Source organism: Haliotis cracherodii, unplaced genomic scaffold, assembly GCF_022045235.1.
Source record: "Haliotis cracherodii isolate W230 unplaced genomic scaffold, xgHalCrac1.p SCAF_9, whole genome shotgun sequence".
In the NCBI taxonomy this organism is placed as follows: domain Eukaryota; kingdom Metazoa; phylum Mollusca; class Gastropoda; order Lepetellida; family Haliotidae; genus Haliotis; species Haliotis cracherodii.
The window spans coordinates 2,618,573-2,633,595 of NW_027266343.1; the positions used below are offsets into that span (position 1 = coordinate 2,618,573).

The 15,023-nt window shown below is 41.4% G+C and overlaps 1 protein-coding gene across 3 annotated transcripts; it reads right to left on the reverse strand.

The window, feature by feature from the left end:
• Positions 1 to 6,584: 6,584 nt before the first annotated feature.
• LOC139452531 (uncharacterized protein KIAA1958-like) lies at positions 6,585 to 14,007 on the reverse strand. Of its 3 annotated transcripts, XM_071234043.1 has the most exons (3): positions 13,940 to 14,007; positions 10,283 to 12,219; positions 8,537 to 8,586 (listed from the first exon to the last, which is right to left on the reverse strand). In XM_071234043.1, the coding sequence occupies exon 2, from the start codon at positions 12,200 to 12,202 to the stop codon at positions 10,283 to 10,285; it is 1,920 nt and encodes a 639-aa protein (XP_071090144.1). In that variant the 5' UTR covers positions 12,203 to 12,219; positions 13,940 to 14,007; the 3' UTR covers positions 8,537 to 8,586. The 3 variants fall into 3 exon arrangements, with proteins under 3 accessions (XP_071090146.1, XP_071090145.1, XP_071090144.1); XM_071234045.1 differs by lacking the exon at positions 10,283 to 12,219 and having other exon boundaries at positions 6,585 to 8,586; XM_071234044.1 differs by lacking the exon at positions 13,940 to 14,007 and having other exon boundaries at positions 6,585 to 8,586; positions 10,283 to 10,372.
• Positions 14,008 to 15,023: the final 1,016 nt, after the last annotated feature.

Here is a 15,023-nt window from a genome sequence, read left to right on the forward strand (position 1 = left end):
ATACATGTGAATAGCAGGAGTGACGTCATGTACAATACCAGCCGTCAGGTTGACGTCGGCGTTGGTGTCGATGACTTGGTGCACCCATTATGCCAACCTATACTGAACATGTTAGGGATCATGACTTTCTGGGAGGATATCTCTGTGAAATGTGTAGTCAGTCTTCACTACAAAAAGATATCCCCCAAAATATTCATGGTCCTGAACTTTATTTGTCGGTATATAATGGTTTGGTTCCATGGAGCCGTTTCAGTTTTCTTTGTATCACAGTGGCTGTTGCTGCTGTGGTTCGTGGTAAAATATTTCACTTTTCCTCATTAGTGTTTATTTAGTTATTTTTCCCCTTTGACTTCATGAACTTAGCGAGCAAAAATAACAACTTCCTGAATTCTTTGATTTATTTCGTCACTCTGCTGTTAATGTGACCTTGATCTTTGTTTTTATGAACTTTTAGTTAGGCTGAATAAATACACCCTATCTACGATGTTCATATACTACTGGAAAAAGTTGAGGGCCACTGATTCTTTCATATTACTATAGTTAATCTGTCATGAACTATAGTAATAGGAATGAGTCGGGTGGTCCTTAACTGTTTTTCAGTACTTTATTGGTGATAATGTTAACAAATATTCATGTACATGACATTAAGTGTGTTTCTTATATTTCAATGGTTAAATTTATGTTTTGGTGTATTGTAAACTTTCTTTTAATACAATATAAGCTTTGAAGATGGTTTATCAGAGTCAAAGAGAAAAAACTTGTTTTCTGAGGATATTCACGGTCATGTTTCATTGTATCACTGGCAGACATTTAATCCAGCTGCTTGTAGAGACGACCCTGTTCACTAGTAGCATGCTTTGTACATAGCTCATTGAACAGATGGAGAAAGACTGTTATAGAAGCTTAAGGGACACTGTTACGCCTAAGTTACCCATAGGAATTTGGTTTTGATTCAAATGTTTGTCCCTTCATAAAGATTGTGGCATTAAATTTGTCTTCATGTTTGTTGTATACATGTCCATTGGGAATGATTATGTAGTTCTGAGATAGAAAGAAAATGATTTGAGCCAGCTTTTATCAAGAAGCATTGGCAATACAAAAGGTATAAATACACTCAAATCTTTGGACATATTTGGCTTTCAAATGTAAAGAGTTTTTGTTGAAGCAACGTGTTTACTCTGTCCCGATTTTCCCGATTTCACATAAAACAACCCTAAAGCACCAATAGCCATCAACCATTATTATATATGCTGAAACTATCATTTAATACAGAAAGTAAATCAATTTCTTTTGTTAATTAATAATAAGAATTATATTGGTCTGCATACCTTTAGCTTGTTTTCAAATGTTTCTAATCAAAAATAGAAAATATTGTGCAGATCAGATCTGAAAAGTGGCGGTTCATTACTTCAAATTAACTTTAGATCAATATTTCCCGGCAAGATATTCCCTGTGAGTGTGTCTCTTGCAAATTTCAGAACATTTTCTTTCTAATTCAGAGTCTACAATGGGACTGTGGGTGATTAACACCAGGAAAGACAACTCTTGCATGTCCTCTTACACAGCCTTCTGAGGCACAGCAGATTCTTGTACAGAGTTGTGTCCCTTAGATATGCCATAAAACTATGTGGTTTGAATCCTGTCGTCCTGATCGTGTTTCTAGTTCAGCACCATACCCGTGCTTGTGGGTTTCACCAAAGTTGTAAATGTCAAGGACCTGCATTACTTCAGGATTTCCTCCCATTTAAAGCTGACAAGTTGTGATATTACTGAAATACTGTTCTAAGTATACAAGCTTACTCATCTACTGTATTAATCGAGACAAAGCTCACTGAAACAGCTTAGGTCATCTTAGGTGAAATTTCACGACCTTGCAGAATATGTTCCAACTGACTTATCCGAGGATAGCTCCTACAGTCCATATTACCAGGACTCTGTGACAATGTTAACATGGCGTCCTCAGGATCAGTCCTTCAGTGTGTAGCCTTGTTCAGTGATGCGTCAGTGTCTGTATGTATACATGTTTGTGAATACTCATCACGATAGTCTATTCTCCATCTGTCGTCACTTCCGTTGCGCCATTAGTACTCCGTGGAGACAGTGATGGTCAGCTTCAAGCGTGTCATTCCTCATACAGTCAGTCAGTCAGTTTGTGTCATGAAAGGGAATACATCCGTGTACAGTCTTGAGCTGTCTGGCACTGGCACTGGTCAAACTGGCAGACACTATTCCCTTTACAACTAGTTCTGATGTCTATGGTGTTGGGGTGGCAGAGTTGTGTCCCTTATTTCATGGATCTGCTGGCCATAGGTTTAATCCCATATTTACCTGACTGTCATGTTGTTTTTCTGCATCAGACTTGGTTTTCACCAAAAGTCACAACACGCGACACTTTTGGTTTCACCTCTCGCATCAAACTGGTATACCATGATAAGTAAAATACTGCTTTTAGTCAGGCATGGGTGGCCGCCCAGTTGTCTGAGGCACCAAATACCCAACAGAAGCCATTAATCATGGGTTTGAATCCTCGTTTGCCCAGGTTCAAGGGTTGTCAGCGCCAAACCCGTAATTGTGTGATTCTCCAAAGTGATAACATCTAAGATCTTCTTCCATTTAAACTTTCCTCCCACATCAATGCCATATAACTGAAATATTGTTCAAAGCGGCGTTAAACCCATACTCGCTCACCAAGAGGTATATACCCCAACACAAGTTTAGTGCATGTCAAAGTTCAGATGAGAAAAGTTGTTTTTACTTTTTAATTAGTTAAATTAAGTTCTAAGTCATTATCAAGTTTAATTTAAAGAGGATCATTTGACAATCTTATTAAATCAGAATTTTATGCCCAGACGATGGCTCTGTGTGAGGGGTATGTCACATCAGAGTAAGGGTTTGATCAAATATTCCAGTAGTTGTTCGAGTCTGTGCCAGGGCTGGGTCTGTACTGGATGTATGTGGTACTTGCATGTTGTCAAACAATATATTCACCAATGACTTGTAACTGTATGGCAAGGAATACAGTTTGTGTTGAATATTTGTATTAAACATATAAACGTCAAAATGTGTCTTTGTCTATTTGCAAACAAAGTAGCAAGTCACCAATGGTGGTGGTTTATCGGAGATTTAACGTGCGCTTTCCACGTGTAATAATAACACTTTAGCGTATCTTGCACTTATACTATTTTGGGTAAAAAAAGCGTAATGAATAAAACAAACAAAAATATAAAATTTTACTGTCCTAATCTATAAAAAGCTATACTGCTGTAGACTTTTTGTATTCCAAGGATCACCAAAACAAGATGTTGGAAACAATTCACCCACACTTACTGAGTAGATTGTGGTGTTGAATTCTTGTAATGGCTGCATCCTAACTGGTGACAATGATACTGAAAGGGGTCACGTGCTGGAACAGAGCTTGGGAATTTAGTTGTGACAATTGCCACTAAATATGGATTTCAAGGGGAGACAACTCTCAGCTGAGTCAATACATCATAGTGGCGTTGATGAATATTGAACGCCATCTTGACAGTGGTTCAGAGTAATGCATACATTCCATTTCTCCAAACATATAGATAAATGGATTTGGAATCCATAATCTAGTCCGGACGTGGTAATTTATGAGCAGTTTTGACAGCAGCAGAACACAAACATATCACTCCCCCCACACAGCAGTTTGTGATGGTTACAGTCTCACAACCTGGTTGTTCACTAATGAGCTGAGGTGAAATGTGTTTAACGTCGCGTCCAAGATTATTGCACATATATAACGACGGGCATGTACGTGTGTACGTGTGTTTGTGTGGCTGCTTGTACTAGTCCGGACTGATGCCGATTTATAGTGCTAGCTCACTGAGATACCATGCCGCAGTTTAACATGAATATCCCACTCAGACACTGTATACTGACCAGTCCTTGTTTCAGTCCCTTAATGCCGAGCGCCAGACAGGGAAACAACAAGTACCATCTTTTAACATCTTTTGGTATGACGCGGCCGGGATGGTACTCCGGACCTTCCGCTCTCCGGGCAGATGCTCTACCTCTAGACCACGGGGGCGGTCTGTTCAATAATGATGTTGAAGTGAAGCCTGTAGCCAATGCAATGGCTATCTTCAATCTCCCTGGAAACCGGCCTTTGCTTGATTCATTGGTTAAAAACCTGTGAGGTATAACAACAATAGGGACATTGCAACAACAAAAGAATAACACAAAGGCTCATCCATTTTCCTCCATAAGAACAGAGTAAGTGTTATTATTTATTAACTTCTCACATAGGTAAAACATCATTGAAAATATAACATTTATTTTGACTGAGACATAATGTAAATATTCTATACATCAAGGTTTTTGTTTGTTTGTTTGGTTTGTTTGTTGTTTAACGCTGCACCCAGCAATATTCCAGCTATATCATGGCGGTCTGTAAACATTCAAGTCTGGACCAGACAATCCATTGATTGACATCATGAGCATTGAGCCACCCCATTGGGATACGATGACATGCATCAACCAAGTCAGCAAGCCTGACCATACGATCCTGTTAGTCGCCTCTTACGACAAGCATAGTCGCCTGTTACAGCAAGCATGGGTTGCTGAAGACCTATACATCAAGTAGAAAGATAAAGTCAGGTTACAGGCTCCAAACAATTACGGAGAAATAATTAAGGTGGCATAAGACCCAACAGAGTCAGGTAAAGAGAACACATTATGGTGCAATTTTTTAGCAATGCCATGGTAATATGTTAAGAGTTATCTGCCCTTGTTATGACAATCTGGGGGGTGTGGCGGTGGGGTGAGAAGGAGCCGTGGCTTTGTTGCTAAGAAACAATACAGGGCACATTTGTATTCTTGTACAGCAATTTGAACACAATTTGACTGAACAACAGTGATTAAAACTAAAATATTCAAAATATTTGCAACATTATGCTACCGTTTGCCCTGGCATCAAATGACAAGGTTGAATGATGAGTGAGTGAGTGAGTGTGTTGGGTTTAATGCCGCTCCAAACAGTATTCCAGTTATATCACGGCATGTCAGCTTAATGTTGGAGGAAAGCCCGAAGTGATACCGGTCTTAGAAGTTTACCATTTTGGTGAAACCTACAACTATTTGAACCCACAATCCTAGGTTTCTGGAGCGCCCAAGGGAGGCAACTCTGCACAGAGAATGGCGGGGCCTTAGATGACTCAGGCATCCATGTCCGCAGTTCAATGATGAAGAATAGTAATGATGTATCAATGCTGCTTTGGAAAGGGGATCAAACATATTGCATATTCATATGTGGCTTCTCAAAAGGTAGCCTATGAAGGATTAAATCATCGTCACACCGCAACAAAGGCTTTTTTCCCCTGATAATACCGGACAATGGTTGGTATTCCCTGCCAAAATATGACCGCAATATTTCCCAAACAGACCTAAACCACCCTCATTCACGCTTAGTATATCACAAAGAAAGAACCAAATAGCATGCATTTGTGAAAACTAAAGGACAGCTTTTGACGTCAGTCTATTGTTTCAGCTGAAAGTATTGGCCAAGCAAAGCAAATCACATAAACTGCATTACCACTGTAGTGCATGAAATTTACGTGCAACATATTTGTGTTGTATTTATTTTCCCTTATCTACTAATTTATTTTAACTTTCAGGCTGCATTTTAACTCTGATTGCGCAGTTTTTTGTTACTTTGATGCTGTATTTTAAGTCAGATAATAATTTGCGGCCTCATAAATTATTTCTAACAAATGTCCAGTTACATGTGCATTTTCTTTAGTGTAACACACGAAGGGCGAGGAGTGCCTGAGTGTCTTATTTTCATAAATGCACACTTTTATGGTCTTTCTAAGACATAAATAATTCAACACCAACGAGGAGCAAACGCGCAAACACAACCAGCTACACCAGTCTCAAAATAAACCCAATGATTGCACATGCAGTTTGAGATCTTGTGGGTACAGAACTTATGCACTTGGTGAATGAATCACTGGGAGATGCGCATTGACAATGGAATAACTCAGCTATCTGGCTTAAATTATTCGTGGGAAATTAACTGGTGGGCAAAAGAATGTATTTACCTGAAACTTGGATTTGACTGAAAAAACAGAAACATTATCAAAATGTTACTAGGCTGAAAACAGTCACAGAAACGCTGCAAACAGTCACAGAAATGCTGAAAACAGTCACAGAAACGCTGAAAACAGTCACAGAAACACTGAAAACAGTCACAGAAACACTGAAAACAGTCACAGAAACACTGAAAACAGTCACAGAAACACTGCAAACAGTCACAGAAACACTGAAAACAGTCACAGAAACACTGAAAACAGTCACAGAAACACTGCAAACAGTCACAGAAACACTGAAAACAGTCACAGAAACACTGAAAACAGTCACAGAAACACTGAAAACAGTCACAGAAACACTGCAAACAGTCACAGAAACGCTGCAAACAGTCACAGAAACACTGAAAACAGTCACAGAAACACTGAAAACAGTCACAGAAACACTGAAAACAGTCACAGAAACACTGCAAACAGTCACAGAAACACTGAAAACAGTCACAGAAACGCTGAAAACAGTCACAGAAACGCTGCAAACAGTCACAGAAACGCTGAAAACGTAAGGTCCAAAACACAACTATGATACCCGTATCACATACATCCCCATCGAATAACCATATCTTGTTTGTATCATATTCAGCCACCATCAAACATGGGTGTATACTTTCTTTTGCCCAGCAGTTTGATACACAGTTACAACATTAGCGTGACGTCACAAGAATTATTAATGTTTGTAGAAATTGCATTCATTTAACCACAGATTTTACATAATTTTCTTGGTAATAGGCAGACCGGAATCATTGGCCAACTTTCTCCAGAGAACCCCAAGCTGGTGCATGGTCATATTCTCAGACCTGTACAAGCCACTAAGGGAGTTCCTGTTCATCTTCAGGTAGAAGAAATATCTTGTGTCCATAGCAACTTCAGGGCGCCTTGCGCTGTATTCTCGGAAGAAAGATACGAAGCATCGATCAGGGTCTTCAGGTCTGGCATAAACTCTAATTGGAAACAAGACATTTGGCGATATCTTCCTCTGCAGGTACTCTTGTCCCTGTTCGTCCTGACTAACAATAATATCCCCCCACCTTAGGTTGAAGTGCTCCGAAGGTCTCTTGATCCCTAAGTATTTGGAATTCAAGACCCACATTGTGTTCAGAAGAGTTTCAGAATTCTTGGCACCTAGTTGTTTGGACTGGAACATGAGTTCAATGTCCTCCTCATTGACTGGCGTGTATCTCTGAGGAGTGCCACATCTCTCACTCTCCTCCAGCCTGGCCTTCACATACATCTGACAAGACTGAAACGTCGGGTCTTTGATGGTGGAGCAGGGATAGCCCCCATCTCTCAAATACCTGTCCAGGTGCGACTGCAAGTTCTTCAGAGTGGAAGCTGTGGGCAAGCCCCCATCCATCTTCCGCACCCCTTGGAAGAAGTCAAGGAGCAGAGGGTTGAGAGCTTCGGGATGAAGGGACAACATGTCAATGTCTTCTCCAGACTTCTCTTGGTGGTACCTGGTAAACTGTTTGACAGCATACTTGATGACATGCTCAGTCCCCCGACTGGCTCCCTTCTGACATGCCTTCCTGGTACCCACCAGGGAACCAAAAGCCTGAGGCAAAGCTGCAGCTGATTGTTGGAAAAAATCCTGAGAGGTGTCCTCCTCCCTGGATGAAGGAAGGTCAGCCACAGTGTCCCCCACTTCATCCTCAAACAGGTCCAGGTCAATGACATCATCCTCTTCACAGGCAGCAGATGAAGTCGACTCTAGTTCCTGTTTCACCTTCTGTTCTACATTCTCCAGGAAGTCATTTGGCAATGTTGTGGACACTTCGTGATCAGTCTCATCCTGGATCTGGGAAGCCATTGTAAGATGTCCTGAGGGGAAATCACTCCTCACCTGGGAAGAGAATGATCTCTGAAGGCCTCTTGACTGTATTGATCCCTGAGTTGACCAGTTTTGCAATTCTTTATGGACAGGAGTAGACTTCAGTGACTTTGACATTTGATGTTTTACTGGAAGTGCTATCTGCCTCTCCCACACCTGAGGACTTTGCCAGGGTTGATCATCCTGATCAATGGCTTCTGTCAAATCATTTTCATCACTACTGACAGAGGTACAATGGTTACTGTTCCTGTGGGCCCAGGAATGAGGTATTCTGGTGTTGCTCAGATGATACTGTCTGCTCTGAGATCTGTGCTCCCTGTTTTCTTTGCTTCGCTGCATGACAAGTTCCCGTCGCCCACTCGGAGGATTTGTTCTTGTGTTGAGTTGAGACAGATTTCCTGAGTTTCTGGATGTTTGGAACGACTTTGTACAGTAGCTCTCACTGACCACATTACCACTGCTCTGTAGCAGTTCACTAAGGACGTATCTCTCCTTCTTCATGTTGTCAATCTCAACACACACATAGCCACTGACCTCTACAAACTGACTGAAGTGGAGGTAGTTGCGACACACGTCCTGAAGCTGCTCCACAAAGGAGGCAAAGAACTGCACGGAATACTGCTTCTCCATCTCTTCACATCAGACGTCTTCCTACCAAAAAAAAACCCCAAACATTCAGACAAAATGTTAAAAAACAAATCATAAACAAAATTTTCCAATAATATTAATGTTGCATGTTATTCTAAATGTTCTCTCTCACCATGCTCACAGGATTATTCATGTCAACTCCACCAGAAAGAGTGAGAATTAATGTCACTTTCATCAGTATTTCAGCTAGATGTGGGAGGAAAGCCCAAAGTGATAAAGGTCTTACACGTTTACCATGACGATGTTTAGACAAAAGCCATGAGCACAGGTATTGTGCTCACAAGCCTAGAAACATAATCAGGAATCTGGTATTCAAACTCCTGATCAATGGTTTCTGACAGACCTAACAGTCACAACAGAACAGTGAGTGAGTGAGTGAGTTTGGTTTTACGCCGCTTTTAGCAATATTCCAGCAATATCACGGCGGGGGACACCAGAAATGGGCCACAACTGAACAGAAAAGGCATGATAGCTGACCATGGATTTAACATGTTTCTTTATTTTTCCTCTGCAAACAAAGAGTGGCAAACCAAATACTGTAAATCTGGCAAGTATTGGGAGCAGGAAAGTACTGCAAACACTGTGGGCAACACACACTTGCAATAGCTTCACAAGGCAGTCATTTTTGCAGACAAAAAGACGTAAGGAGGCATATTTTGTTAATTCACTTTCACACATTGTCAAACCAGCCAGAACATGATTAAATAAATAAATCCTGTTTCATTAATACCTTTTATCACCAGTGTCAATAGTCTAATCCCCAACCTGCCACACGTCATTGATTTCCTCACATAACATGGAGTATTCAAGCCTTATAAAACAACTGTTAGACAAAAATGCTACTCCAACCTTCATTGTCAACTACAACAACACGTCCATCTGTAGTTAAAAAAAGCACTGACTGACACTGAGCTAACTTCCTACTCATAAAAAATAACAAGTGCAAAAGCAGATTCTCATCACCATGGTGTCACAAAGCCTTCCACACACTGTCACAGTTTAGGATATTGTCACCTAAAGGCAATAATTTCATGGTGCAACTCAATATCCTGTATCCAATAGACAAAACATGGGATCAATGACAAATATCACGTATATATTGTGGAACTTCATCCTGGAATCTAGCTTTGATACTGAACCAACCAGATGGGATATAACAGTCACTATACCTGCATCAAACGAGGCACAGGAAGTTTACTAGCCCGCTAGCTGAAATCAGTCCATCTGATGGTGGTGACATCACTGATTTCCATTCATACAATGTTCACCACCACATTGCATTTTATGCTAATTCGAATTTTAGCTTGAAATCAAGACTGGTGAATGAGTTGGGTTTAACACTGCTTTTAACAGTATTCCAGTTATATTGCGGCGTGTTAGCTTAATGTGGGAGGAAAGCCACAAGTGATGCAGATCTCAGACGTTTATCACTTCTGTAAAACCCACGAGCACGGGTATGGTGCTGACAAACCTAGAAACATAATTGGGGTGAACTGGGGTTCGAACTCACAATCATAGGTTTCTGGCATGCCCAAGGGACGCAACTCTGCACAGCCAATCACAGTGTCTTAGACGACTGGGGCCCCCGGCCCCCATCAAGACTGGTTATTTTCTGCCATTGACATTTTATATTAAAATGTTATCATACTGGGACAAAATTCTGTTTCAAGTTAATTTCCATCCTTGCCTCATCACCAACCTAGAATATTTTCTTATTGATGGGCAGCCCACTCCCAGTGACCATCTTCTTCCACAAGTTGATGAGCGAGCACCAAGACATGGAGTCGGGGAGAAACCACACATCAATCACAGGCGACTTGTTGCCCTTCAGATAGAAGGCACTTGATTCATCAAGCATCAGCTTGGGTCGAGATACCTTGTACTGCTTGTACACATTGACAAAACACCTTTCAGCAATATCTGAATTTGCAAATACTCGGAGAGCAAATGTCTCATAGCCTTTGGTCTGTCTCTCCAGGTACTCGTGACCTTGGTCGTCCATTTTCAGGGCAATGTCCCCCCATTTCAGGTTGAAATGTTCAGAAGGTCGTCTAATAGCAAAGAATTTGGAATTGAGAACCCACATTGTATTGATAACAGACTCGGGGCTGTGTGATCCAAGCTGACGAGTTTGAAATAGAATTTCAATGTCCATGTCATTCACTGGAATATGTCTCTGAGCTACCACAAATTTACTATTTTCGTGAACTTTTGCCTTGATAAAATCTCTAGATGTTTTGAAGTGCTCATCTTTTGAAAGTGAAAATGGGTATCCTCCCTCCCGCAGATATTTGTCCAGGTATATCTGTACGTTTTTCAGTGATCCTGGCGTGAGTTCTTTGCCATTGAGTGTTCTCCCACCTTTGTAGAAGTCCAGCAGAAGGTCATTCAGCTGTTCAGGAGGAGTGGCCCACAGATCGATGTCCTGGCCACACTTGTCAGAGTGGTACCTCTGGAACTGCTTAATGGCCGACTTCATGACATGCTTGGACCCTGGACTCATGCCACTTGAACTCTTCTGGACAACACAGGAAGGAACACTCGCATTCGGATAGGCAGCTGAAGCAATCACGTCTCTCGAGTCATCCTCCATGGAGAAAGGTTCATTTGTCAGACTTTCCTCTAAATCATCTTCAAACAAATCCAGATCTATGATTTCATCATCATCATCATCATTCACAGTGGATATGGAGGACAAAGGCGTTGACCAGACAGCTGCTCGTCCTTCAGTATGAGCAACCCCTTGTCCTTCAGTACGAGCAGGAGAACTGCTGGATGATAAGCTGTGCTGTGCGTAATTAATTTGGGGATGCATGTGCGCAGATCTTGTATTGTCCAGACTGACAAACTGAGGCAATGTCACTTGAACCTCCTCACCTTTGACTTCAATATCAGGAAGAGCTGAAGCATCACTAAGCGTATCCCCTGAACTATTAGTGTGGTTGCTGTGTAAAGGTGATGGTCTTGTTCTTGGTCTTTCTGCACTGGAGGACTGCAACAATCTTTGGCCTTGAACACTAGCTGTATCAGCATTCACATATTGTCTGTTGTGCTGCGCTGGAACATTTCTGTGTGAAGTCTGTTTTAACTGGGAAAATGGAACCCTTGACTGAGAATTTCTGCCAGCAGATACACTGCCTTTACTGAGAACACTTGAACTGCTTCCATTGTCCTCATCATTCATGACGCCATGGCCTAGTTGTCTGGATGGAACTTGTTCAATTCTGGTAGAGAATTCAGATCTTTGTCCATGACCACCAGACACATTTTCATTTAGAACTGTTCTTTGGTTATTCTGTCCATAGTTTGAATTGTTTCTATTGAAATTGGTCCTAGGATGTAATGGGACCCCTTGTCTTGCACTCATACCTGACAAGGACACATTCTTTGTATTTCCTAACGTTTTGAATGCCTTTGTGCAGTAGCTCTCACTGACCACATTACCACTGCTCTGTAGCAGTTCACTGAGGACGTATCTCTCCTTCTTCACATCATCAATCTCTACACACACATAGCCACTGACCTCCACAAACTGACTGAAGTTTAAATAATTCCGACACACTTGTTGAAGCTGCTCCACAAAGGAAGCAAAGAACTCCTGGGAATATTGCTTCTCCATCCCACTTCTTCCTCTTCCTAGGAACAAAAGAAGTGGAATTAATTGGCTATGTCCGCCAATGATGTATTCTTTACAGTTAATACAATCATGCCTAGTCTCTCCTCTTCAGATTCAGAAGGGTTTGTAATGTTTGTTGGGAAGACGGCTCCCCAAGGACGAAGTGGAGGAACCACCCCCAGGAACTGAGTTGAGGAACAACCCCATTAAGCTAAGTGCAGTAACCTTCCCAAGAACGAGGTGGAGGAACCACCCCCAGGAACTGAGTTGAGGAACGATCCCATTAAGCTAAGTGCAGTAACCTTCCAAAGAACGAGGTGAAGGAACCACCCCCAGGAACTGAGTTGAGGAACAACCCCATTAAGCTAAGTGCAGTAACCTTCCCAAGAACGAGGTGGAGGAACCACCCCCAGGAACTGTTGAGGAGCCACTCCCAAGAACTAGGTAGAGGAACTAAGTGCAGTAACCTTCCCAAGAACTAGGTGGAGGACCCCCCACCACCCACCCTCATGAAGCTAATTGCAGTAACCTTCCCAAGAACTAAGAGGAGGAACCACCCCCAGAAACTAGGTGGAGGAACCAACCCAGAAACTAAGTGGAGGAACCAGCCCTAGGAACCAGGTGGAGGAACAGCCCTAGGAACTAGGTGGAGGAACCACCCCCCACCCCATCCCCACCCCCACCTGAACTAGGTGGAGGAACCACCCCCACCCCAACCCCACCCAAACTAGGAGGAGGACCCCCCCCCCCAGCACCTAAGTACTCCCACCTTGTGACCCACTGTTCCAACCCACACCAGAAATCTACTGTCAAACGCCCACACAAGTCCAAACCAACACAAGAGATCTACTGTCCCAACAAACACAAGTGATCTACTGTCCTAACCAACACAAGAGATCTACTGTTCCAACCAACACAAGTGATCTACCATCCCAACTAATACAAGTGATCTACCATCCCAACGAACACAAGTGATCTACTGACCCAACCAACACAAGTGATCTACCGTCCCAACCAACACAAGTGATCTATCGTCCCAACCAACACAAGTGATCTACCGTCCCAACCAACACAAGTGATCTACCGCCCCTACCAACACCTGTGATCTACCATCCCAACCAACACAAGTGATCTAACATCGCAACCAAAACAAGTGATCTTCTGATCCAACCAATACAAGTGATCTACCATCCCAACCAACACCAGTGATCCATTGCCCAAACCATGGACTTGTATAAGTTATATAGCTCTGTGCCCAAACCAAACCAACACAAGTTATCGTCTGTCAAAACCAACACAAAAGCATGATATATATGCTTCTGTTACTCGGGTTACCGGTAAAAACAGACCTGGGACTTTCTTCAAATCGGACCAAAATTGCTTGTGAGTTTCATGACAAGATTTTCACAGTGATGCTAATCACATATGGTATGAGGCAGCTACGGAATAACAATCATACTCCGTATGACATGGCATAATGCGCAAAACCACAAACCAAATCAGTACTATTAATAACCGACTCAGAAACAACCGCCAATATCCAATCGAAACTGTCACAAAGGGAAGTAATGCAAGTGTCAAACTATTCTCCAGATTACACGATCGCGGAAGCGCAGTGGCATTCAACACGCTCGTGTGCGTTTCGGTGTTTATTGCGATTGTTGTACTAAATCGTTGTGAGTTCATGTAGGTTGAGTTTGCGCATTGAATAATAAAAGTACTTAGAGTACATTGCCTTACCCTCTACAAAGAACGATGCATCTTCGACTGGCTACTATGATAGATACCCTGTGGTTCCGATATTGTTTATAACGCACGTAAATTAAATACTACTTTCGTTTCAACTGATCATCAATCAAACGTCGTCTGACGGAAATGACGCGAAATTTTCCTGGTTTCTTAAAATGAGTTTATGCGTTCGACATATGTATTTACAATACGCTTACGAAGATATGATTACTATAATACAGCTTGTATTAATTCATTAAAAAATATACCTGTCAGTAACAAAAACAATGGACGGCGATCGGGATAATACAGCACCAGTCATTAAAAGTGATTATAAAGAAATCACTAACGACTTTACCATTCACCACGTATTTATTTTACACAAGATTATCAGATGTATTCCCAAATATTCGTCATCCACGAACATTCTCAAATCTTACCAATATTATTTTTATTTTTTATTTTTTTCTCGTTCTGTTTTTCCTTCAAACATTCATATACACGTTCCAACTACACCTCGTTCATTCATCTAGTCATATTAAGATTTATATTCGAACATTTTAAATGTCAACCCAGCTATCAATTACTCAAATCAATTAATCAATATAAACCCAACTGTCTTTTTATGGCTACAGGAATGGCATGCTTCACTATCGTCAGGCTTAAAAACGTATTCCAATCTCATTAAAATCAGATCTAAGTTCTCGCTGCTTAGCGATAGCGAGAACTAATATCTGAGTTTTATGAGATTTAAACTTATTCCTGTTCTCTATTTATAAACGTATTTGACGTAGAACCATTTCTTGGTTGTGTTAATATACATTCCTTCTTTTTTTTCGCTCAATGTAGGTGTAACTCACACCAAATGAATATAGAAACGGGAAGATACACGAAAAAGCCTAGAAGCCTTATACTATGTGAAATGTGTCCCTTTGGAAACATAGAAAACCAATACCAGTTCCTATTGGTATGTACTGCCTATGATAACCTACGTAAAATTTATGTTCCTGATAAATATTTTTCATATCCATCCCTGTATAAACTTAACACACTAATGTGTATCACCAATCCTGTCAAAATATGACATATTGCAATG